The following is a 27,053-nucleotide window of genomic DNA, read 5'->3' on the forward strand; positions in this document are numbered from 1 at the left end:
TTTTACCAGTTTAAATTAGAAAGGCCGTTTGTTTTGGAGAGGAAGAGACATGGTAAAAATCTCAAGGCGTCTGGATTGGAAATTAGGTGAGTACACAATAAATTATGAGAGAAAAAAGGTGACCACATACAGTACAGGAGGCGCTGGGTGAGCAGCCCATCTGTGACATGCCAAACTACATAGAAGAAACACCAATTTTTAACGTGAAACTGCTTTATTCAGTAATTTGCCAGTTTTAATTACCAAGTTTGCTCATTTTGGAGAGGAAGAGACCTCAGCGAATAATTCGGCTCATGGTAAAAATCTCCTGAGCGTCTGGATTAGAAATTAGGTGAACACACATAAGGTTATGAGAGACAAAAGGTGAGCACATACAGTATAGCAGGCGCTGGGTGAGTGGCCCTTCTGCAACCTGCCAAACAGCATAAGAAAAACACTGATTTTTAACGAGAAATTGCTTTATTCAGTGTTTTTACCAGTTTTAATCACCAGGTTTGCTCATTTTGGAGAGGAAGACACATCTGTGGATAATTCGGGTCCCAGTAAAAACCCAATGAAAAATGAATACTGAAGGAATAGGGCAAAGTTTCAATTGGTTGCAATCCTCACCACTAGACGCCACTGAATCTCCCTAAATCTTACACACTGTTCCTTTACATTTGTGCATCTGACAAACAATATGACTTCAGTCAAAGTAAGAACTACATAATTGAAACAGGAAAAGGACAGAGCGATGGAGCCAGGGGCCCAAGTGCAGTTGCACTGGGGCCCGTGGGATGGAGGGGCCCGCAGATAGAGCGGACTCTTGCAAGTGATTCAGATTGCCACCTTGAATATATACCCATCTTCAAAAAGGCATGACAGTAAAAGAGTGGTTCGAATTTAAAAGTTGTGCCATTTGCTATATACATCCTTAAAAAGGCAAACCTGTCTATGTCATGGTTTACTTTATTATAGTCAGTTGCTATGTAAAACAAAACTATATGCCTTTTCTACATAAGCTATACAATATATAAATAAACTATAAAAACATTAAATTAAATGATCATTTCTTACTTTGTTTGATATTTTTTTAGATATGCAATGATGATTGCTGGGTAAAATGTATGTTGATGTTGTCCAGTGTCAAATCTCTATTTGTGTCAAGACAATACATGCATGATACCCTGCACTGGGGCCCTCTGTAACTTCCTTACACCACTGAATAGATGGAGCCTCTCTGAATCAACCAACTACACATGATGTACTGCAAATGAGGCACCATGGGCACTCCTTCTCTTATCCCAACTAAATTTCACTCAAATGTTTGGTAATTAATTTGTGTTTGTACAGTGACTGTGCAGTTTTTGACACATAACAAACCGTCAGTGACCAACGGGTGTCTAACTAGCAGGGTGTTTGGGTGGACCACAGGGAAAAGGGAACTTCATTGTTGACTTACTGTAACAGAGTCTCCCTTCAAAGAAACCTCATCTCTGGTTGCTGGTGTGTGTCAAAGAGGGCAGGCGAAATGAAGATCCAATTATGGCTTGACGGCACCATCTAGTGGGATAACCCGGGCACTGACGCCATGTTGTCAGCTGCTACCTGCAGAGCCAAATACATGGATTTAGACAAGTGATTTTAAGATGTGGAAACATTAGCTTTGTTTAAATACACAAAAAAGAACATGGTGGAGGTTTATTAGGATGATTTAAGTAGTTTAGACGGCTAGAAGTTATTTTGTGGGTTAATATGTGTGTTAATTGGTCATTTAGCTGTATAATAATGGGAAAACGCCGAGGAAGAACAGAGGGAAATAATCGTCTTGTCACACAGAGCTGCCGACGGCTGCCGCGCGCGCACACACACAGACACACACACACACACGAGACGCGAAGGGTGAATTCCCGCATGCGCAATACCGTCTGGCTTCTCTGTGTGTAGGAGATTGCAAGAAGATGATGCGGCTGAGCGGCCGGCACGGACTGAATGCATAATTGGCCTATCTTAGTCATAGATTTTAACTTGCCTTGTCTAGTTTCTTGCCAAATTGCTGTTTAATGTCGAACTGTAGCCGGAGCGGCGTAGAAACTGAGTAGCAGTAACGGCAGCAGAAGAAGAAGAAGAAGGAGACGAAGAAGAGGAGCGCAGCCGTAACTGAGAGGAGTTGGGCATCAAATTGCACCGGATGTCATTACACGCTTTTAAATATCGAGGACGTGAGTAACGGTTTTTTAACGTTGTCGTAATTTGAGCATGCTAATGCTATTCGTGTATTTATATTTTTAAAAACCGGCTAACTCCCAGTTTTAGTGTCATTTTGGGGCTTAATTAAGAAGCCTTAATGGAGACGAGCCCAGCCCTTTGTTCATGTTAAAGCTAATTGATAATGTGGGTGACAAGAAAATACGTTTCTTAACATTTTTATAGTTTACAGTAACGCTAGCTAACATTATTGTCGTCTTAATTCGCTGTTAGCACCCACCCACCTGTTAAGCCTGGGCAAAAGGCACATTTGAATAGCATTTAAATTACCGCTAACATCCCTACGATTAAACAAAACGATTTAATTGACTGTCTGTAAGCTACAGCTTTTAAAACACACATTTATTAAATGTATTATTATTTCAGAATTACAATAAGAGTGTCATTGTAACAGTGTGGAAGCTTTATCCCCATATTTTTCTATTTTTATTGACCAGTAAAGCTTTTTTTAGTGTGTCATAGGGCATGTAGGCAGATAACCATCAAACAGGCTTGTGGGTCGTTGGGCATTTGTACTTAGGCCTACATCTAAGCTCGTTGATCAATTGAATTTAAGCCTCTTGAGCGGTCCGAGCGAAACCTGCTGACACATGCGCCCCTGTCTTTTTGTGTGCGCACAAACCCGGTTAACCCTCCTCTATCTGATTTCCCTCCGCCGGCCACTGCAACTAAACCAAACCCTGTGTTGGGTATGTTGTTTTATGAAGTCCTGCAAAAAAAAAAAAAGTAGTCCATGCTGCAGATTATATGGTGGGTGCTCACACCCATGTGCAATATTGCTCCAAATACTCAGCACTTTTCTTGTCAGCGTGGAGTGGACGCTCATTGGTGCACATTAATTATTGAAAGGGCAGCTGATCTGACGCATCGGATTAATTATAGATTAATATGGAGACACCTGCTCTCAGCTCTCAGGTGGATAAGAAGTGTTTGTTATGTAATGCTGCTTAATTACAGACAATAAGGTGCACATATCTCCCTTGATGAATAGGTACCACTATTACTAAGTTAAAGGAGGTTAATAGAGGAATTAAGTCTATCTATCCATCCATATCTATCTTTCTATCTATCTATCTATCTGAAGTGTCAGATACAGAGACAAAACTAATTACTCATTTCCTCTAATCATCTCAAACTGTTGTGACCGGCCAGCAATCATAAGAATCAATGCAAAGTGCATTAGCATCTTGCCATGGCTAATGTTACAATATTGTTTGAAACGACGGAAAGAGAAGAGAGGCCTAATGCCATCTTTTGGGATGTTTGCAGCAATGCTGAGTGTAATGGATTTCATCCATTCATTTATAATGAGCCGAATAAGTCCATTGTGTACTGTATAATATGACACAGCATAATACAGATCCCTGTTCAAAAGGCTCTTATACTTGGGGATGTCAGTTTGATATGATGCTGGCAAGTGTTCTCTTTGGCCTGATGAACATGTGCACATCGTCAGTTGGAAGTTAATTATGGCAGAGATGTGTCTCAGTGGTTCCGTAGCGTAGCTCCTCATGCTACTAGTTAGACTGATAGGATACGTATGGTTTGTGATTTAATTATGGTGGCTCCTCTCACCGATGTCTGCTCCCTTACCTCTCTGTCTCTCCTTTTCTCTCCCTGCCACAGTATAATCAGGACCAAAGGCAGAGCCATGGAGGTTGTAACACATCTTGTGAATGACACTGTAGAATTTTACAAATGGGGCCTTACTATAGCAGGTAAGATCTTTACATCACTCAAGAGCAGCATGTGCCAATTCATATATGTGACTGTCGACTGTCATTGTCATGCAAATTATCAGGTAAAATGGTATGGGTTATGATAAGATTATAGTCATCAGCGTACCTGTAGAGATAGGGCACAGAAAAGTGCCCAATTTAGGATGTTATCTTTCCGAAAGTTTGAGCATACTTGTCATGAACATAGATGGTTTTCATGCCACTTCTTTTTGGTTTGATTTACAGAAGACCCTTTCCACAAAAAGAAAAATATATCTTACTGAAAAGCTTTAGAAGTGTTTTTTTTTTTTTTTGGCATCAATTTAAAAGATAAAAAGGTTGATAACGGGGGGGGAAGAGAAAGGGGTATAACACGCATGTGATATGCGCTGTAATCAAAATGTTCCATACTACTCATTTTAAACAATCCTTATTTCTCATCAGACGAAAATTACATATTTAACTTAATTATTATTTTAGTAAAATATTATATGCATTAAACGATTTGCCTTAAAAGACTTTGTATTTTTTTTTTTTTAAGATACTTATTTTTTTTCCCCTTTTCCGTACTTTTAATTTATGTATTTTATTTGTTGTACAATTGAATTTATTTATTTTTTTTAATATATTTTTTATTTCTTTTGACAGCATTTTACAAAGCAACAACATAAAATCTGTTAGGCAAAGTAATTTCCCCTGCTGTCTCAATTGAATTTATTTTAAAGTTATTTCTATACTATTGAATATATTTTCAACAACTTTTATCATAAATTTCTGAAGTGCGCATACTGCGTAATGCATGTATTGAATATAATGGAATTTATGAACAACAACAACAACAAAAAGCATGTACAAGTTTGCGATAGCATAACTACATGATTAAATCTGGTAGGTCAAAGTTAAACCAGGAAGCAGCCACAGGTAGCCTGGGCATAAATTTAAAAACAATTAAATACATAGTTTAGTAATGTTGTTTTACAGGCAACCAAAAGGCTGTTAAGTAAATTAGAATATTGTATAGAGACACAAAAGAGCAAAAAAATGTATAAAGTATCTTTATAAAGCTAGATTTTACCTGAACTTTTCCTTCAAGTGATTAATACAAAACTATAATGTAGTAATCTAACTCAGTGCAAACCTGATACACTTGTGTCACACCAATCAAGTGTCATGTGGTTGTTACAGTGTGTGTGCATGTTCTATAACTGCGTGGGAGTTAACTGTACAAATTAACCTTAATACAGCAGGCATGACATGTGTTTGAACTTTTAAAATGAACCTTTTTTTCCTCCAGACAAGAGGGTGGAGAACTGGCCAATGATGTCATCTCCAGTCCCCACTCTGGCCATCAGCTGCCTGTACCTGTTCTTCCTGTGGGCGGGGCCTAGATACATGCAGGACCGCCAGCCCTATACACTCAGGAAGACCCTCATAGTCTACAACTTCAGCATGGTGGTTCTCAACTTCTACATCGCCAAAGAGGTGAGGACATGGAGATTACTTCGTGTATCACAGTACACATGACTTGTAGTCTTGTTTTTTGTTTTTGTTGCCATGGCAACTACATAATAAGATCCTAATATGTTTTCCCTTTACAAGTGTTAACAAATCTTTTTCCCTCAGGCTATATCAAAGAAACACTGTGACAGTCAAGTTTGGCTTTACGCTCAGATTTTAATATTATAATCATCATATTATCATATTATTAGTATTTGAATATTTCAAAAATAGAGTTTGTTTCTTTAAAAAAAAGTGCCGGGGGAGGTTTAAGATAAGCCCTAAATATCCTCAAATCCTAAGACACACCTGCATACAGCAAACGTTGAAAGGTTGAAAATGGCCATTTATTATATATACTGGTAAATAGTATTAATGTTTGGTTTAAGATTATAAACTGTCCCCTTGCCTCCTGTCATTTTGCAAAAGTGGCCCCTGGGCAAAGGAAGCTGAGTATCCCTGCAGAACGCGATTTATTTTTAGATAACGTCAAGTTTATTTTTCACTGGCCTGATCAGAAAACTGTATGAGTCGTCGGGCCTTGATTTCCTGTTTCTCCCTGCTGCCTGCTGAACAGTGACTCTCATTTGTTCTTCGGAGACTATGAAATGAGCAAAATAAAATGACAAAAATTGCCCAAAATAACCAACTGGCGATACACAGATATTCGTCCAATTGCCCTGTCGTATCACCGGCTGATTATGCATGTTTCATTTTGCTGGTTGCTCACACAGAATGCACAGAAAGGCAAGAAAAGACAATAAGGATGGTGCAGAGCAAACTACAGCAGCGTGTGTCACTGTTGATACTGCCCACTGTGACAAACCTACTACTTAATGTAAAGGGAGAGAACAGATACTCTCAGTTGAACCACTTTAATTTGAAATTTAAGTGGTTGAACAGGCGTTCTCTCTTTGATAATGGATTAATTGGTTTGAGTCATTATAAAGAAAAGCTTCTTTAATGTGAATGTTCTCTGGCTTCTTAGTCCTCTATGATAATAAACTGAATATCTTTGGACAAAACGAGACATTTAAGGACGTCATCTTGGACTTTGGGAAACACTGATCCACATTTTCAACATTTTCTGACATTGTATAGACAACTAAACAACTAACTGATTAAAGAAGAAAGATGAAAATAAACGTTAGTTGCAGCCCTACTCTACATATTTTCTTTTTCAGCAAATAATGTGTCTGGTGATACATCTACTCTAATGAAAAATAAGATGCAGCACCTCCTGCAATATTACAGAATACAGATTCTACTGTAGCAGTGATTTCCAATCCCTGATGTCTACTGGCGCTCAGTAGTGTCCGGTTTTATATAAAACTCAAAACTTATTGGTAAATTATTGGTATCCTTCTGAGAAAACAAATGCGCGAACAGGGATTATAGCAGTAGTTGTTGCATTCTTCAAAATATTAGGAAATGTCAGCCATTGCTCTCTCAGCCTCTCTCTGACTTTGTGGTTCCTTTCTTCCCATCAGCTCCTACTAGGCTCTAGAGCAGCCGGGTACAGCTACCTCTGTCAGCCTGTCAACTACTCCAATGATGTCAATGAAGTCAGGGTGAGCTCCCTCCAACACACACATCACCTCAGCACACACCTCTGAACACAAACTTAACTTGAGAAACCTTTGACCTCGAGGAGATCTGTGCATTTAGTTTTGCTGGGGGTTAAAGGAGGATATCAACAGATATATCTGTAGTGATTTCAGGACAAACAGGGCGTGGCCTGCGCTCAGATAGGCGGGGGTAATTGGTCTCACCACTGTAACACTCCACCCCAACCTCCACCCTCTGGCCTCGCTCTGTCACGGTGGCATGATGCCACAGCACCTCGGCTCAGAGAGCAGCCATGTGTACTATGTGCATGTGTTTAGCAGGCTGGTAGGAGTGAGTTGCCTGGTAGTTCACTGCGGTTGTTGAGCCACATTAAGCAAAACCATAGGGAGCAAACAATGCTCAGATCAAAGGGGACTGTGAACTGTGTTCGCAACAAGTTGACAAGCAAGATTACCCATCAGTCATTGCTCCATGCCTGCTTTTAAGCTAAACTTTATGCTAGCCAAACCAATATTGAAGTTACAGCTTCGTGTAACTTCAATATTACGATGAACATTTTTATTTATATTTCTGTAGCGCAACATTTCACAGTAGCCGCAACAGGTATGTGAGGTGTTTATGTTACCAGGGTAAGGTATGGAGGAAGTGATGTGTGCGTAGATAACATTGTAGGGTGTTCTGAATGGAGGAAGTTTGTGGTGGGAAGCTCCCAAAACCAACATTCCCTGAACAGGAAGTAGGGAGTATTTTTTATGTACACTGTGGAGCGGAGGGCAGCCTAAGATAGAAGAGCACAAAGAGTGATGTGTGACATGTTGCAGTGGGACAATAGGACATCTAATCGCGACTACATCTGCAATATATATACATTTATTCACATTCTTCCTGAGACCCGAACTTTTGTTTGGTATGCATTTTCAATTTCTCCTAGCAATTTGGGATCAGTGGGACTCGATAAGTATTGAAAACTAAACATTTACAGTGTCTGAGCTTGTTACTGTTGCTAAAATTGGTCAAATTTGTTGCCATATCGAACTACAAACATCAATAATCATATGAATATTGCGACAATATTGTAGAGTTGCCTTTTGGGGCACTCACAAAAGATTAAAGCATTAAACTTAAATTTTAGCATTTTGTTCCTTTTTTATACCTTGTTCACATATTTATTCTTAAAAACTGTTCTCTGCAGTGGTGATTATTCGTAGTATGTTACTCAACTGCCCTACATGAATGGAGTCAGGTTGGGGCTGTAAAAGGCTGATTAACCAGGGCCTTCAGTGACACTAATGAGTGCTGCACACTGTATCTGCAGTCTTAAGCTGTTATCTGTCAGTGCTGTTATCGCGAACAGATCCACCGGAGCGAGCTGCAGTAATTCACTCCACCTTATTTCATGTCTTCAGATAGCATCTGCTCTCTGGTGGTACTACATCTCCAAAGGAGTGGAATTCTTGGACACAGTGTTTTTCATCCTGAGGAAGAAGTTCAACCAGGTCAGCTTCCTCCACGTCTACCATCACTGCACCATGTTCATTCTCTGGTGGATCGGCATCAAATGGGTCCCCGGTGGACAGTGTGAGTAAAAGGATCTTGAGTAACCACATCCAGATGTCGAAATTATCAACTGATCTTGTCTTTTTTGCCACTTAAGAAGCGACTTTCACTTGCACACTAGCCAATTATAAATAACACAACCACCATGCCATCTTATACAGATTTAACCCTTCTATCTTTCCACAGCATTTTTTGGTGCAACCATCAACTCTTCCATCCACGTCCTCATGTACGGTTACTACGGCCTGGCAGCTCTGGGACCTCAGATGCAGAAGTACCTCTGGTGGAAGAAATACCTCACCATTATTCAGATGGTGGGTATTACTTATTTTTGCATGTGTCCTTTGAGTTGTAAAAAATTGCAGATGTGTATTGAGTGCTCCAGAAATGAGGTAACATCTATGCACTTCTGGTACCCTCGTCTTGAAGTTAATGGGTTGTTTAAATGGGTTTTTGGTTCAATGCCTGAAATAAAGCCTGTAGAGGTTTTCACGTTTTGTTCTACAGCATAAAATATGTCTGTAAATACCCCACTCATGAATTTTGAAGCTTTTATGTGTCTAAAAAAAACTGCTAACAAGTGGTGAGACTTTAGAACGTCACCATGCCGAACACAGTTTTATGGCCTTGTTGTGGTGGTGACGTTGAAGTCAACTTCTGGGTTAACGTTACCTTCTACCACTCATACGGCTGCCACGCCACAGCCCAAAGCACGTCACTTTGACAAAGAAAACATAATTGTGCCAACAAGGGCTGGGTATTGTTTAAAAAATTACAATAGCAGTACCTTTGAAGTGATACCAATACCAATAGAGCACTTCATTGGGTTCCAATAATTTGAATGGGTTGGTGTGTAGTATGGCTATACTTTCAAACATTTGGTGGCATCTCAGCATGCTGAACTGTCTGCTCCATCAAATACACTGCGCTCAACTTAACCACACCACAGACTTTGTAGTTTATAGCTGCTGCTGCAGGAGTGTGAGTTCCACACTGGGGACCATTGTGAGAGTCTGCCTGGCCACACACAGAGTGACAGAGCCAACTGTTGGCATCACACAGCTAACATTACCTGATGGTTATTAACAACAGAGTCGAGCCACGGATGTGTTGAGATCATTCAAGACCTCAGTGCTGGATATTAGTCACCACTGCTGTGTTAGCTAATGCTAACCGGCAGATGTTGAACTGACTGTTTGCCTGGAGGAGAGCAGCTCTGGAGAAGGCAGCAACAGAAAGTTTGCTAATATCCATCGGGGAGACTGGACGGTCTATGATCAGATCTGTGGTGCAAAAAGGGTTCTATGCAAGTAGCACTTCACTGGAGATGTTTTGATACTATTTAGTATGGGTCATTTCGATGGATACCTCTAAAGTCATCGAATACCGATATCCAGCCCTAGTGTAGTTGTTCATAACATTGCAGTTAGGTCATTGAAGAAACTAGAAATAGACAAAAGAGATCAAATCTGTAGATTTTTTTTGGTTCAGAGCAAAATACATCGATTCAGAAACAGTAACAATATGTGGCAAGTTAGTGCCCCATGTATACGGTTAGGTACCTAATGTAATGTTATGTACATAATTTAAAGTTATGTAGTGTAGGTTTAAGAAAAGAAACACGGTGAGGATGCACCTTAATGTGACTCAAGTTTACTTGGTATCAAACAGTTTTGACCACGGATCTTTAGGAGTAAGGACACATTCCCAACTTGTCAAATACAGACACTTTGGGTTGGCTGGCAGTCGGGCCGAACCACTAAACCAAAGCATTGGTATTTGACGACTTGGGCATGAGACTCAACAATCAACTATCTTTTGCATACTGCACCTTTAACCCTTTCATCATGACATTTTGTATGTTCAACAGATCCAGTTCCACGTGACCATCGGCCACGCCGGCCACTCCCTCTACACAGGCTGTCCGTTCCCCGCCTGGATGCAGTGGGCTCTGATTGGCTACGCCGTCACCTTCATCATCCTCTTCGCCAACTTCTACTACCACGCTTACCGACGCAAACCCTCTTCCACGCATAAGGGAGGCAAGCCTGTCGCAAACGGCACATCTACGGTAACTAACGGTCATAGCAAAGTGGAGGAGGTGGAGGATAACGGGAAGAGGCAGAAGAAAGGACGAGCGAAAAGGGAGTAAAGAAGGAAGAGGGGCCCGCGTGGCGATTAAAGGAAAGAGGACAGTTGTTTTAAGGGCCAGAGAAGCAGGGAGGGTAGGGAAGGGATAAACAGAAACCAGACCGGCTTCATCATCCCTGCAAATAACGTAGATGGATGTGATTTGTGACCAACTCGGGAAGGTGAAAGGGTAGAAGTGTGTGTGTTGTGTCTGTACGGGGGTTTGAGAGGAAGAGAGGGGTGTTGGTTGTCTCCATTACAGTTTTTTTTTAAATATCAAGAAAAGCAAGATACTGATCACGTAGGCTCCGCGCTCTGCTGTCCAACTGTGTTTTGGACCGTAACAGGACCAAAATATTAAAGGACCTACACACTGCTCAGCATCCTCTAACTTATCAACCAAAATTCACCTCCAACTTTTGTACTCTGGATTCCAGTATTGTTTTAACTGAAAGCTTAAATAGTCGTTAATATGCTAATTTATTTTATAGTGCTCTGAAAGAGTTTTAATGACTTTAACTATTACCAACAAAACACATGCAGATGTTTATACCAAAGGTTTTCGGGGGGCTAATTATTTTTGTTTACGAACACTTAGAGCAAAGGTAGCGAACGGAAAAATCACAATACGACGTTCTCACAACTGCCATCAACCAATCATCGACCAATCCAACATGTCACGGACATTCTCTGCTGTCTGATAAACTGATATAACTGTGCTGCATTTACAGATGACTATTTTCTTTGTGTTCATTGTGAATTAAAAACCTGGTTTAAAACACTTTGGGGGAGGGCGACTGTAGTTTCTTTTAGTATTTATGCAAATTTGTGGGTATCTTTGTTAATAATATTTTTTTTTGTGGGTCCTCACGATTTATTCCTTTTTTGCTGTGTGACGTAGCCGAGGTGCAAGAATAAGAGATTTGAAATTCAGCTCAATATTGTCTCACTGCCATGTAGGACTGAAGGGAAACTCCTCCTGACAAGAGCTTTTTTTTTTTTTTTTTTTTTTTGTAAAGAAAACAAACAGCTATTTCATTGTCTTAATAAGAAAGCGGACACAGCTTCTGGCTGCACATATAACTGAAATAAAGACAATGTCAGCACCCCATAGATCATGTTTGTGTGTCTTTGTCAAGTCAAAATCAGCTACTTTAACGCCACAGTAACTCAACATATAGGATCACGTTATACCCCATTAGGAGCCTAATCTGGAGCCAAAGCCTTCCCAGCCCCGATCTTCCCATTTCCTCTCCCTCGTCCTTCCTCTGCTCCCTTCATCCCTCTTCCATCCCGGGATCTGCGGCATGGAAAGGTCTCTTCTAGGTGTGTGTGTGAGAGGCAGAGGTAGGCTGTGTCTTTGGCCTGTCCAGACAGATCTGCCCTAATCTTTGGGGGTAAATTGGCTTTAGCTTCAAAAGAGCTTATTTCCACGTCACTCCATGAGTTACCCAGGAAAGCAGGTCACTGGAAGAGAAGCCTTCACTAATCTGCCACCAGGTCCCTACTGCAACTCAAACTGTATGGATTAGTTAACATTTAGCTGTTATACAGTGTCGATTTTTCATGCAAATGACTTAACAATACTTTAAAGTGATAACGGTTAGAGCAAAAAAGAGCCCTAAACATTAGCAAGATTTTATCTATTAAATTTTGTGTGGCATCTGTGCTGTGAATTTAACATCCTGGTTCATCTCAGGACTTTACCTCTGCCTCCCATCCACATAAATTTCACACACTCCGCATCCACTTTGTCATTAGAAACACTATATCCCATCGCTCTTTCACCACATTGTGGATTTACTAATGGCATCTATTAAATTATTCATGCACCATCTTTTTTTCTTGTCGTCCAAAAGTCTCAGATCACACCCATTGTGTTACTTTTCCCCACATCCTCCTCCCTCCAGCCTACGGTGCAGTACATGTAATGCACTACTTTGCAGCGGTCCACTTTATTACGCTGCAGCACCACCTGTCTCTTTGTACCCATTGGCACCAGTGTGGAGGTGGAAGTGGAAAGGAGGTCTCAGGGTGTAGATGTGAATGATAGACCTGATGAGATGAGTGAGAGGAGGAGTATTTGTCCTCCATGGGGACACAGAGGGATCTAAGCCAGGGACTAAGAGGATTGCAGAAGGGCCAAGGCTTTTCTATCAAAGGCATTTAGCTCAGGTCACTATAACCCGCATCCCTGCTGCTGCAGGAACATGCAGACATATACCTGTATGCTCACATATACTATGGAGTCCATAGAACTGTATGCCACATAACTAGCAGAGGGCTACAACATTTACACTTTGATACAGAACTCAATACATGCCTATAAACGTATATACAATTAAAGTCATAATATATAGAATGACATTTTGAAAATATGGAATGAAACTTGAATATATGAAATTAAATTTGAATACCTTGGCACCTTGGTTCGCTGCATTCAGTCTTTCAGGATATAAACAGCAAACAAATTTCTTCATCTGTAGAATACGGTAACCAGTATTATTTTGGCCGTACACGCATTCGCCAGGATGTTTATTAATTGTCGTTAGATTTCATTTAATATTCTCAAGTTTCTTCCATATATTCTGACTGTCATTCTGTACATTCAAATTTTCATTCCATATATTAAAACTTTCATTCCTTATGTTCCCATTATCATTCTATATATTTAAGTTTCATTCCATATATAACAAAGGTTTATTCCATGTATTCAAACTTTCATTCTGTATAATGCCTTTCTTTCAATATATTCATTCCATATATTTAAACATTCATTCATTATGATCTGATTATCATTCTATACCTATAGTCGAGTTTCATTCCAAATATTAAAGGTTCATTCCATATATTTGAACTTCCATTCGATATATTCTGACTTTCTTTACATATACTCAAGGTTCATTCCATATATTCAAATTTCCATTCTGCATGTTCCTATTATCATTTTATATCTATATTTAAGTTTCAATCCATACATAATACAGTTTTATTCCAAATATTCAAACTTTAATTTGGTATAATGCCTTTTTTTCCACTATATTCGTTGTGCGTTCCATATATTTAAACGTTCATTATGATCCGAGTATCATTCTATACCTGTAGTCGAGTTTCATTCCAAATATTATAGGTTCATTCCATATATTTAAACTTTCATTATGATCTGATTATCATTCTATACCTATAGTCGAGTTTCATTCCAAATATTAAAGGTTCATTCCATATATTTGAACTTCCATTCGATATATTCTGACTTTCTTTACATATACTCAAGGTTCATTCCATATATTCAAATTTTCATTCTGCATGTTCCTATTATCATTCTATGTCTATATTTAAGTTTCAATCCATACATAATACAGTTTTATTCCATATATTCAAACTTTAATTTGGTATAATGCCTTTTTTCCACTATATTCGTTGTGCGTTCCATATATTTAAACGTTCATTATGATCCGAGTATCATTCTATACCTGTAGTCGAGTTTCATTCCAAATATTATAGGTTCATTCCATATATTTAAACTTTCATTATGATCTGATCATCATTCTATACCTATACTCGAGTTTCATTCCAAATGTTAAAGGTTCATTCCATATATTTAAACTTTCTTTCAATATATTCTGAATTTCGTTACATATACACAAGGGTCATTCCATATATTCAAACTTTAATTCTTTATATTCCACCTTTCTTTCCATATATTCATGGTTCATTCCATATATTCAAACTTTTGTTGTATATATTCTTTTTTCATTCCATATATTAAAGGTTCATTTTATATATTCACAAATATGTTCAACATTCTTTCTCCATCTTAAAGTTTATTACATATATTTAAACTTTTGTTTTATATATTCAGTTTTCATTCCACCAATCCAAACTTCCATTCTGTATGTTTCGATTATTCTATTCTATACCTATATTCAAGTTTAACTCCATATATTCAAGGTTCACTCCATAAAGTCAAAAATGTATTTTAAATACTCCTAGTTTCCATCCATATGTTCATTGTTATTCCATACATTCAAACTTTCATTCTATATAATCAAGTTTAATTTCATATCTTTAAGGTTCATTCAATATATTCAAACTTATTCTATATATTCCGATTTGCTTTTCATATATTCCAGGTTCACTCCATATATTCTGACTGTCATTCTGTATATTCAGACTTCATATTATAAATATATCATAATTTTCTAAATGGCATGCCATAATGTATGTAAATGTGTGTATATACAGATGTGGATGGGTGACAAACTTAACACACTGAATAGATTTAAGATGAAAGTTTGGTCATTTGGTCTTATGGAGATGGTGGTGGGGTGAGCGTTATCTTACAAAATCTTCTCGGTGTTTAGCTGGGTTAAGGTGTAGTGACTGTGAAGGCTGTAGCATTTCAATACATTATCAATGTGCTGATACAATACATATCATTTTCTCACCAAGTCATTCAATAAGCCCTGCTGCACTGACACATCTGTATTTGATATATCTCTCCGCTCTTTTATTCAGGTTTTTCCTTCACTTTGCCCCCCCCCCCCGTATGTAGGCCTGTGGATTCATTAGCTGAGTGACTGCCGACTGACCCACCCAGGGTGAGAGGGCCAGTGTTTTAGAGGGTGAAGGGTTAGTTTGAAGGGGTTAAATCTCTGCAAACTCGACCCGTCACTCACTCATCTCATTAGCAATTATATGACTAAGAAGCTCATTCTAGCCTAACAGAGTGGAAACAGTCAGCGTTTTACTGGCTCTCCGTCTGTGGGGGACAGATTGCCTTCAGAGCTTGGGCTGACTCACTTTCATGTGTGGAGAGCGCCTCCTGCTGGGCCTGAATCTGCTTACACTACATATATGAATCAGACAGAGAAGGGTTCTCTCATCAAGCTCAGCATTTAGACACAGGTTAAAGTTGTAGAGGCTGAGATAGATCCTACAGTTTTCATGATGCAACCCAGTGGTGTTTTTTGTTGGACCCTCCTGCCTGATAAATGACTATGATATATTTGTACACCAGAATATTTTGGCTGGATGTTCACCATCATATAAGAAAGAAAAATGGGAAACAATTCAATTTCAGGATGAAGACATTTGTATATGTAATAAGAAGGAAAAAGACTTAATTTTATTTTATTATCTTGTTTTTTTTTGTACAATTATTGAATTATTGGGAAAATTCCACGTTCACAAAAAGAGATGGACTCCAAACACGAATTTGCACTTTTTTTTTCCTTTACTCAAGTGCTGCAACAATATGGCACCACAATAAGAGGCTTATTAAAACTGATAGACTGCTACATTTGATTATCTTTTTGATGGACTGATGATACATTATCTTGAATTTATATCTTTTTTTTTTTTTGCAATAAATGTGTTTAACAATAACCTCAATTGTGGCTAAAATACAATCAAGTGTGTAACAATACAAATTCAAACTCCGAAGTGAGCTTTGTTTTTATGTTTTAAGTATTGATATTCTTGTTTTTACATATTTTGTGTGCTCTTATGAAATGTGCTCTGATATATGTACAGTAGAGCTGTTCCTGTTTTTATGTATTTCATGTGTTTTTTGTAGCTTTCATCACACACACAGGAACTACAGTTGAGTAATAGCCAAGTTAACTAAATTGGCACAGACATTATGTGCACGGTCCCTGTAGCTAATCTTAAACCATATGAAGACACAAAAAAATTGATCTTTCTCTAAAGAAAACTAAAATAAATGCCCATGTGTTTCAAATGTTCAAAGTTCCTAATACAGGCTTTCTGTTATAAGACTCAAGAGAAATCAGAGATGTTATCTGGGTTATTTTCTCAGACATTAGGGACTGTTCCTTACTTATGTTGGGGGAGGGGTGGTGCAAAAAGAGAGAGGAATGTCAAATCATTTTTTAAGCCCTTGGGAGGGACTTCTGTTTTTGATTTTGGCTTAGGAAAGGAGGGATATACAAATTTAAATGGTTGTATTCTGTATTTTTAACAAGCAATTTTTAAAGAAATCAGCCTTTAAATTTGCCAAAATTAGGGGCTGTACACATGCCAAGACAGGAACAGAATAGGGTGCACAGAATCATTCCATAACTCAGACAGCTCACTTTCAACAGGTCAGATAGTAATATTCAGGTGGATGATGATGAAGAGGAGGAGGATGTGGAAGGGATACAGGGAGGGAGTGGTGACAGTCAGATAGGTAACTCCAGTGGAGAGAGGAAAAGGAGTGAATGTGTCTTTTTATTGTGTCACGTATTGCAAATTTTTGCAATGAATAGAACAATAAAACACATCGGAATCAGTGTGCAAGGTTTCTGTGCGTAAGGATTTTTTGGATGACGTATTAAAAAGCACATCTGAATAAACAGGCTCAGTGTGCAAAGGCCTTAAGTTTAAAAAATCTAATAACTCATTTTTGGTGGAGGGAGAGTCATGCATTTTCCACCTGTCACTCAGGGAGGCTCAGAGAAAAATATTTGCAGCTTTGGGTAACAGTTTTAAAAAATGAAAATAAAAAACGAAGTCACACCCCAGTCACCCACCCCTTCTTCTGATAAGTAAAGAACAGTCTCTTAGTGGGCCAGCTTTACTCATAGGTAAATTCATTTGTGGTAACTTGGGGGCTGGGGTGGAAAAGAACAACCGAAAGTAAATAAAAATGACTATAATATTCTGCTTGTTAGTTTAAATCTGTACAGGCTACTTGCATTGTAAATATTGTGCAGCCTGCTTTAACTTTAATGCACTGAACCACAGTCATGAGAGTAAAACTTCTTTGCAGCAGAGAGGGAGAAAGACAAGGATAAGGGTGCATTGATGGGCTGTGGGAGTAGTTTGCTTTCAGGGCTTTCTGCCAGGAAGGGATTTCTTCAGGGGGGGTGGCTGCTCACTTCCTAGTTTGACGTACATCTCTACGTCATATGGTCAGTGCCCCTGCAGTGCCTGGTGGTGCCCTGTGTCAGCGACTCTGTTTACTGCTCTGCGGTAAGGTTTCACCCATCATGTGGAGCTCTCTGTGAACATGCATCACTTTGGACTTTTATTATTTATAAAGGTGTCGGTCAGAGTGTGTCGGTCCAGCAGGCTGCAGGCCATCTTTAATGGACCTGGACTAAACAAGTAGGCCTTTGTAAAGTTGGACTGTGGGTCAGGATGAGTGGGTGAGAGTCTAAAGCGGCATCTAGTGGCGCCTCTATGGGACGCATCTTCATCTGAGTTAAAACTCTGGACTTGTGTGAATGTTATGATATAGTGACAATATAGTTTTGTAGTTAAATAAGTGTGAGCATCCTGTGTGGATATGTTTAGTGTCACTTGTGGTAAAGAGGAGATTGCAGCGGATGTTTGGAGTTTGTGTCAGAGGAGCAGAAAATGAAGGCTGCCGCCGGCGGCGCTGCAGATCCTCCATCATCGTCAACATCATCAGGAGACAATAGCGCAGGGAGGAGGAGGAGGAGGCAGCACCGGGCTCCCTCGCCGGCTACAGCCCAGGAAGGGCCAACCAAGCGAGCTCCGAGACGCAGAGACAGGCCCAGATCCCCTGCGCCCGCAGGAAGGAGCAGAAACACCGGGGTGAAGGAGAGTTTAAGATCCGCAGACGGAAGGGAGAGGGAGCCCGAGAGCCGCGGCGGGGCAGCTGTTCACCCGGATGGTGCTGAAGCTGATGTAGTCAGACCAAACAGGGCGGATGCTGTCGGGGAAGATCCGACAGATTCATCATCAGCATCAGCCCGTCGCTCCGCTTTGCGCCTGCCCTGCCTCAAAGGCGACTCCTCCCTGCGTCTGTTGCCCGGCAGAGCGTCGCTAGAGAAGGGGAAGAAGCCCGGAGAGGAGGCGGCCGGCCGCAGGGAGAGGAGCGGCGCGTCTGTGGGCTGCGGCGCGGGCCTCGGTTTGGGTTTGTGGAGAGGAGGATGCTTACAGGCTGAACTCATCCAGTTCCACCTGCACAAGAGACTGAGGAGGAGCGGGACGAGGATGCAAAACACGGCGGATAACATGGAGACGCAGGAGGCCGCGCTGGGAGAGCCGGAGCCGGCTGCAGAGGCGACAGAGGCGGGGTCCGTGACACAGCACGACCAGGCCTATGAAGACGAGATGGAGAGGCTGCTGGAGGAAAATGAAGATCTTAAGGTTTGATGCATGGCTGTTTTTATGTAGGATGGTGCTCTGGCATCAGCTAGGGACGATTTCAAATGTGGTATGAGGATGCAATTTGTCACCTCAACAGAATCCACTGCAAAACAGCCATTCTTGGGACAGAAAAACATGTTTGCATTTAAAGCCTGTGGGCCCATAACCACATTACATTACTGCACTGAATCTTGTGTTTGCACTGTCATAGATAAGCAAGCATCACTTGATTTGTCTGGTAAACATCCTCCCTGTCTTACAGAACATGAAGCTAAGACCCAAGTTGAACATACCCCAGCTACAGATAATTGGTTATTGATCAAACTGGTATGGATCTGCTAGGATCAATGATATCATGTGTCAAAATGAGGGACAACCAAGAGAGCTGACAGCTGGGTTTGCATGTTTATATGCCAGCAGCTGCAGGAAACATCTACTGCAAAGTAGGCACAGTGATAAATAAAATTCAAGTAACTCACATCTATTAATTTCAGATAATTTTCAGATTTAAAACCATGTGCACGTGTCTGAAGCTGCCTATATCTGGCTCAGCTCCAAAACATCCATTACTGCCTCTGTGGAGTCAAAAGTCAGATTTCTAAAAACCACAGACAGCCGAGATTAAACCATCTCATAACTGTGACACATAATCTTCACTCTGCACCCACCAGTGTGAAATCGAGGAGATGAGGACCGAGATGGACGAGATGAGGGACACATTCTACGAAGAAGACACGTGTCAGCTGCAGGAGATGAGGCGTGAGCTGGAGAGGGCCAATAAAAACTGCCGGATCCTGCAGTACCGTCTGAGGAAGGCCGAGAGGAAGAGGCTGCGCTACGCCCAAACGGGAGAGATCGATGAGGAGCTGCTCAGGAGTCTGGAGCAGGACCTGAAGGTGCAGAGGAGAGGGGAAGGAATTAGTATTCTCATTAATGTGCAAGCTGTCAGTGTAATCACAAACACAGTCACCATGGTTTTAGCTTTGACTCCTATGCATATGGCAGGTTTTTAAGTTGAGTTTATTTATTATTATTTTGTTTTAGAAGGGTATGCAATCACCCAAAGATAGCAGAGTTTACTGATTGTATCCTCACACTAACCATACAATGCAGGTAGCGAAGGATGTGTCTGTGAGGCTGCACCACGAGCTGGAAAAGGTGGAGGAGAAGCGCACAAAGACAGAGGAGGAGAACGAAAAACTGAGACAGAAACTCATAGAGGTGGAAGTGACCAAACAAGCCCTGCAGAATGAATTAGACAAAACCAAAGAGGTAAGACAACACTGACATAGATGGCTACTAAATAATGTCATTATCGCCCAATTTTAGGCCCCCAAAAAGTTGTAAACCATGCACATTCATTCATCAGTTCATTTTCCATAATCCTGTCAGGGGTCGCGGGAGGGCTGGAGCCTATCCCAGCTGACACTGGGTGAGAGGCAGGGTACACCCTGGACAGGTCACCAGACTATCACAGGGCTGACACATAGAGACAGACAACCATCCACACTCACATTCACACCTACGGGCAATTTAGAGTCACCAATTAACCTGCATGTCTTTGAACTGTGGGAGGAAGCTGGAGTACCTGGAGGAAACCCACGTTACACTGGGAGAACATGCAGACTCCACACAGAAAGGCTCCCCCACCCCAGGTTTCAAACCCCAACACACATGGGAAAAAAATATAAGATATTCAAGCATTAAATTTTCATTTTACCACCCTCCAACAGTCTCAGAAGAGAAGAGGAAGCAAGGACATCCAGAAGACTGGGAAATCAGCACAGACTCCTACAGAGGTGAGATGTTTGTACAAATAAAGATGTAATTCGTCATCTTTTTCTCTTGTTCATCGTGGTGAATATTTGCGAGAAGTCTTGTCATGAAGTTGTATGAATTCCAGACATCAATAAGACTCATTAAAGTAGAAACAGACTTCTTTCCTCGCCTGATATCAGACAGAATTGTCAACTCATTACACTCCATTTCTATTTTCAGTCTGACATTGTGTCCACTCTAACGGATTTCTGTTGGGAGACGGAGATTCTATTTTCCCTAACCAATCACTAGGGACCAACATATCCACCTGAATGTAACATTATTTTAAGTCCACATTGATGCGTAGCCATGCCAACATACTTGATTGGCCCGGGTTTTAAGAGTGGAGTGGAGCAAATAAAAGTAAACTATGATGTCAGGTAATATTGAGAGGACGTAGATACAGACCAGCCTCGACAGCAGCGTCTATCTTGTCTATAGTTCTTGGCATTGCCGTTATTATTTCTCATTGGTTCGGGTGCACTGCTTGACAACTCTTGACAACACCCTGCAAATGGTATTAGTCCTGCCCCTGGCGCTGATTGGCTGATTGAGTCTCCCTGTTGTGCTCATTGGTTGTTTTTTATTTTAACCGAGAAACCACTGTTTTATGTCACAATACCAGACGAGATTAGTCAACTCAAACTCGGCAGAAAGGACAGATTTAAAGTTCTGGACCCAGGCATTGGTCCTGCCCATGATGCTAATTGGCTTATTGAGTCCCCGCATGGCGCTCATTGGTCTTTTTTTTTTTTTTTTTAATTTTAACCCAGAAACAGCTGTTTCGTGTCACAATGCCAGACGAATCAGCCAACTGGAACTCAGATGGAATGGATGAATTTAAAGTTCTGGACCCAGGCAAAACTTTTTCCCTTTAGTGTTTCCAAGTGGTATTATTGTTGACGCCACTGTCACAAAGACAACAAACTGCTTTCCGTTTTCCTCAGAGTCTAGCAGAGTCAGTTTCCACAGTTACTTTGGTTGGTCCATTGTCCACCATTTCTGCTATGGGGTAAGAAACTGCAAAGACCATAAGTGCTTTATCGTAGGCAATTGAACTTGTTTGAGTTTTCTTGAAGATGTTTCGCTTCTCATCCAAGAGGCTTCTTCAGAACTGAAAAAGCCTCTTGGGTGGATTAGATAGGAAGTTCTCGGATGAGAGGCGAAACGTCTTCAAGAAACTCAAGCAAGTCCAGTTGCCTACAATATAGCACTTATGATTACCATGACCTGGATGACTGAGAATCTTCACCGACAAACTGCAAAGACCTTACACTGATGCTCTATGATAACTAGGGATGGCTACCGATAGCTACCAGGGAAACAAAAGTGTTATCCTCTTGTCTTGGTTGCGCACTGGTGGATGCACTTCCTTTGTGGCAAATATCCAGCCTTCATTTTCCTGGTTCATCGTAACAGGTAGCAGAAAGACTTGCATAGTGAAAACAAGCCGCATAGGGAACCAATTGAAATGCTGATGACACCATTATTCTATAGCCATTACGTTATGAGCATTTACTTGATATTGTCGAGTCAAAGCAAAAACATGTCTGTTTCCACTTTAAAAGAAGAAGAAGTTAAAACACAGTGGTTTAGATCATATAATAAAATTCTGAATTGCCAGTCTCCCTTCACGCAATTAAAGTTATATTCTAAGAAAAATAAATAACCAGAAGCACATAACTAAGTAAGAAAACCTGAGTTTAAAATCAAAGTGCAGGATGCCGTCATGCCAATATTGCAACAAATCAGATCAAGTTGTAGCAGTCAGTGAGTGCAGTGGGCAGTGTTTGATTATGTTATTCAGCAATCTGATGGCCTGTGGGTAGAAGCTGTCGGTCAGTCTTGTTGTTCTGGATTTCACACTCCTGTAACATCTGCCTGATGGCAGGAGAGTGAAGAGACTGTGGTTGGGCTGTGTACTATCCTTGATGATGTTGTGGGGCCTCCTGATGACCCTGGTGTTGTAGATGTCCTGAATGGATGGGAACGCTGCTCCTGAAGTGAGTTGTGGAGTTTTTATTACACGCTGGAGGGCCTTCCTGCTCAGGACAGGAAGGACCCTTGTAGATCCCGCAGGTTTACAGTACCTCACATCCTCACATAATGCTCAAGTCAAACATTCTGCTTGGCACCTCAGGCTAAAGGCCAAAGCTCCATTTGTTTGAAGAAAAGTATATTTAAATGAAAGCTGAGAGTTTGCAGAGCTCTGGGAATTACTTTAGACTTAGCAGACCTCCTTCATCCTCTCAGTCCAATGATAGATAACGACTGGCTGCGCCACAAAATCTTCTCTTTAATCTTAAGTCCTTCCGTCTTTACGTCTTATTGCGGAGACCAACCTTGTGAACTTCAGGATTAGGTTTTAACTGTTTCTACTTAAATTCTACATAGTATTTACAGTCTGTGTTGTCTCTGTGCTCCAGGAGGACAATGAGGACCTGAAGTGCCAGCTAGCTTTCATCAAAGAGGAAGCGGTGCTTATGAGAAAGAAGACAGCCAAGATCGACAAAGAGAAGGACCGTCTGGAGCAAGAGCTGCAGAAGTACCGCTCCTTCTATGGGGAGCTGGACAGCACCCATCCTAAAGGAGAGGCTGGGGGTCCGCCCACCACCCGTGAGTCAGAGCTGAAGCTGCGGCTCCGCCTGGTGGAAGAAGAGGCCAACATCCTGGGGAGGAAGATAGTGGAATTGGAGGTAAGAGCAGACAATGCTACATGGGGCTATTAAGGTAGTAATGTGGGATTCATGTGAGTGTTGAGTTTTTGTCCCTCTACCCCCACAGGTTGAGAACCGTGGCCTCAGGGCCGAGCTCGACGACCTCCGTGGTGAAGGAGAAGGCGCTGGGAGCTCTGGGTGTGGAGCGATGGGTGGGCCAGGTGCAGGGCGAGGCCTTGGTGATGATCTGACGGAGCTCCGACAGCAGCTGCAGCTGGTGGAGGACGAGGCAGAGCTGCTGAGGAGGAACCTGGCTGACGCTGAAGATCAAAACAAGAGAGTGACCGCCGAGCTGAACAAGTTACGGTTCAAAGCCGGCACCCACGAGGGAGGCGCCAGGCATGGGGGAGGAGCGGGAGGAGCGGCAGGAGGTGGAGGGATTGATGGAGCAAAGGCAGAAGTCCTGCAGGAGGAGTTAAAGGCAGCAAGGCTACAGATCAATGACCTGAGTGGCAAGGTAGCCTATTACAGGATTATTGATAAAACTGACATTTATTTGATATTTGCCTTTTAGCTATGCGCTGACATAAAATATTGTAAAATATTATTTACTACAGCCATAAAATTAAAAGTAAACCATACTGTATCTTCTTTAACCAGGATGTTGTGAGCAATACTAGCTCTAGCCAGGTTAGCCAGTGTCAGCAATACTCGTTGATTACACTGTATTTTGCGCATACAAACACTGTCGCAACACAGTTGAACAGTACTGTGTGTACGACTGTTTTAATGAGACACAAATAAGACAGAAGTGCTAACGAACAGTATATTAGCACAGCTTTTACTACTGTTGAGGCGCAAAGTAGCCATCTTGGATTTTGATGTTAGGGTTGGGGAGGTTCCTCCGACTTTGCGAGTCAGAAATCCGACTTATAGGGGAATTCCAGTAGAAATTTCTCACTTGAAACTCAGAAATTCTCAGAAAGTCTTCCCAGTGCAAATGAAATGCACCATTAGGCACAGCATGCTTTGAGTGACATGCTAATGCTAGCATGGCAACATGCTAACACTGACAATGCTAAAATGTTGATGAATCTTAATGATTTGTTTACCATGTTAAACATCTTAGTTTAGCGTGGTGGCATGCTAACATTTGTAAACTAGCATAAAGCTAAGTTTGCGTTCGTAAAACTTACCTGATGCTTAACACTAAAATTAGAGTGCTGTTGTTTGAAGAAAACTGAGCACTCTATTTCGTCATGAATCAACGAACGTTTTTGCAAAAACAAATACAGCTTCCAGCTTCTTTATGAAATTCCCTATCCCTTTCTAACACAGCTAAGAGTCTTTAGCCATGCTAACTGCTCTGAGAGGTTTAACTTTGAGCTAAATGCTAACATCAGCATGCTAACATGCTCATATTAACAAAGTGAACATGTCGAAGTGCAGCAGGTGTAATGTCTACCATGTTTATCATTTTAGTGTAGCGTGTTTTTCTAATTAGTATTAAAGGAGGTGTATTCAACATTCAGAGCGTATTTATGATTCAGAGTCTACGGCAGGATTGTCTGAGCACGGCTCTCAACATGGAAGTGGTTGAGCTGGCAGCTAGCAGCAAATGATGCTAACTTAATAAACAGTGCTAACAACAGCAGTGCTGACAGAGCTAACATTGATAACTAAGGGGGAAATCAGAGGGTGGGTGTTACACTTCTGTGATGCCATCATCTGGTTATCAGCAATAAGAGCCATATGAGCACAGTGCAGAGCTGTGGCGATTAGCTAGCCAGTGGAGCGATGTTGTCATGTACGTCTTATTTTATAAACCTTATTACGGTAACATTTCTTTGTTTTTATTCAGGTGATGCAGCTGCAGTACGAAAACCGCGTGCTCCTCTCCAACATGCAGCGCTATGACCTGGCCTCCCACCTCTCCCTGCGGCCCAGCCCACGGGACAGTGACGCAGAGAGTGACGCCGGCGGTGCGACAAGTGGTCGCCGTGAGAGTGATGAGGACTCCACCTCCTCACGCCTCGTCCCACCACACCGCAAACGCGAGGGCCCTGTAGGCGGGGAAAGTGACTCCGATGAGGTCAGAAACAATAACGGAAGCAGCCGTTGCCTGACGCCCACACGGGGTCTCTACACCCCCACGGGGCCCGAGGGTGCCGCCTCCTCCGCCTTGGCCCGCTTCCTGCCTGGTGGCCGGTGCAGCCTGCGTGAACGGCAGCAAATGACTGACATCCGTTTGGAGGCGGAGAGGCTTGTTCGGACCATCGACCGCCTCATCGCTGACACGGCCACCATCATCTCAGAGGCGAGGGTCTATGTTTCAAACGGCGACCTGATGTTCGGGAGAGGAGGAGAGGAGGGCGGAGAGGATGATGGGAGCAGGATCAGGGAACATGAGCTGCTGTATCGCATCAACGCTCAGATGAAGGCCTTCCGGAAAGAACTGCAGACCTTCATAGACAGACTGGACGTGCCGAGGCCTGAGGACAGGGAGGCGGAGGAGCCGCTGTCGGTGAGACAAAAATTAAAAATGTTTCAGACTTGTATGTAAAATGTCTCAAACAGTTTAACGCTGATTCTTTTTCCTCCCTTTTCTCACTAAATCCAACCTCCTGATTCGTCCCTCCACCCGTCCTCCACCCAGATGTTCCAGCCTATCATTTTGCTCATCCTCATACTTGTGTTATTCTCCTCCCTCTCTTACGCCACCATCTTTAAACTAGTCTTTCTTTTTACTCTCTTCTTTGTTCTGTGATGTACGCCTCCCTTAATTCACATCATCCCTTGTTTGTTTTTGGTCTGTTGTTTTTCTTTCCTCCCCGCGTCATTTGTTGCCAAGGTAACCAAAAAAGCACAGGAAAAGCTCAGCACTTGCCAAGGCTGCAGTCACATTCAAGAGAGTGTGACTAGATTCAACACTGGAGTCGACATTATCCACAACACATCACCGACCACGTCAGGTCCTCAAGAAGGTGAGTTACACTGTGTAACTGTGCTTTAAGAAAGATGACCAATCCTTGATAACAATGGTGTTTTATTTTGGGCCATATTATAAAGGGTAGGATTGTTGCATGACAGCAATCGACAGAGAGTCACATAATATGTCCTCTGTGTTAAGACATTTTGGTAGTTTCAGGTTCAGGCATGTTTGAACCATCAATACAATTAATACATTGCAGGTGCTGGTTTTACTGAAATTCAAAATTCACAGGAACATAATAAAGTTTTTCTTAATGTGCACCTGCACGCTGAAATAATATGCTGTACAATCTACCTTACTTTTATCCTTAAAAGTCCTTAAATTTTATTAGCTGCATTTATCCTTTAAGGTCCAGTGTGTGGGATTTAGTGACATCTAGTGGTGAGGTCACAGATTGCAACCAAGTACAACCTCTTCAGTGTGCCGAGTGCATAAGAGAACTATTGTGGCTGACGCAAAAACGCAAACTGCCCTATCTAGAGCTAGTGTTTGATTTGTCTGTTTTGGGCTTCTGTAGAAAAAAACATGACAGATTCAGTGGAAGAGGAAAACAGTGCCAGCTGTGGCATAGGCAGTATAGGTGAATATTTAGGGTGCCATCATCCATAGGGGACGCCACAAATGGAGAAAGAAATAAAAATCAAAGTGTGTACTATTTTTTACTAACACTATTATTTTGAAATATTACATGGTATTACATACAAGGTCACAACAACAAAACTACACAGCAAACCCTTCTAAATA

General features: G+C 41.4%; 2 protein-coding genes across 2 annotated transcripts; both read left to right on the forward strand.

The window, feature by feature from the left end:
• Nucleotides 1–1,915: 1,915 nt before the first annotated feature.
• On the forward strand, nucleotides 1,916–11,829 carry LOC126399028 (elongation of very long chain fatty acids protein 4-like). The gene is made up of 7 exons (XM_050058751.1): nucleotides 1,916–2,201; nucleotides 3,874–3,965; nucleotides 5,260–5,447; nucleotides 6,953–7,033; nucleotides 8,438–8,609; nucleotides 8,775–8,902; nucleotides 10,459–11,829. Exons 2-7 carry the CDS (start codon nucleotides 3,899–3,901, stop codon nucleotides 10,738–10,740), a joined length of 918 nt encoding a protein of 305 aa, XP_049914708.1. The 5' UTR covers nucleotides 1,916–2,201; nucleotides 3,874–3,898; the 3' UTR covers nucleotides 10,741–11,829.
• Nucleotides 11,830–17,942: 6,113 nt separating this feature from the next.
• Nucleotides 17,943–26,295, forward strand: LOC126399060 (protein SOGA3-like). Its single transcript, XM_050058808.1, has 8 exons — nucleotides 17,943–18,842; nucleotides 19,514–19,738; nucleotides 19,956–20,114; nucleotides 20,576–20,641; nucleotides 23,087–23,356; nucleotides 23,445–23,834; nucleotides 25,179–25,841; nucleotides 25,974–26,295. Exons 1-8 carry the CDS (start codon nucleotides 18,084–18,086, stop codon nucleotides 26,082–26,084), a joined length of 2,643 nt encoding a protein of 880 aa, XP_049914765.1. The 5' UTR covers nucleotides 17,943–18,083; the 3' UTR covers nucleotides 26,085–26,295.
• Nucleotides 26,296–27,053: the final 758 nt, after the last annotated feature.

This window comes from Epinephelus moara, chromosome 12 (genome assembly GCF_006386435.1).
Source record: "Epinephelus moara isolate mb chromosome 12, YSFRI_EMoa_1.0, whole genome shotgun sequence".
Classification (NCBI taxonomy): Eukaryota; Metazoa; Chordata; class Actinopteri; order Perciformes; family Serranidae; genus Epinephelus; species Epinephelus moara.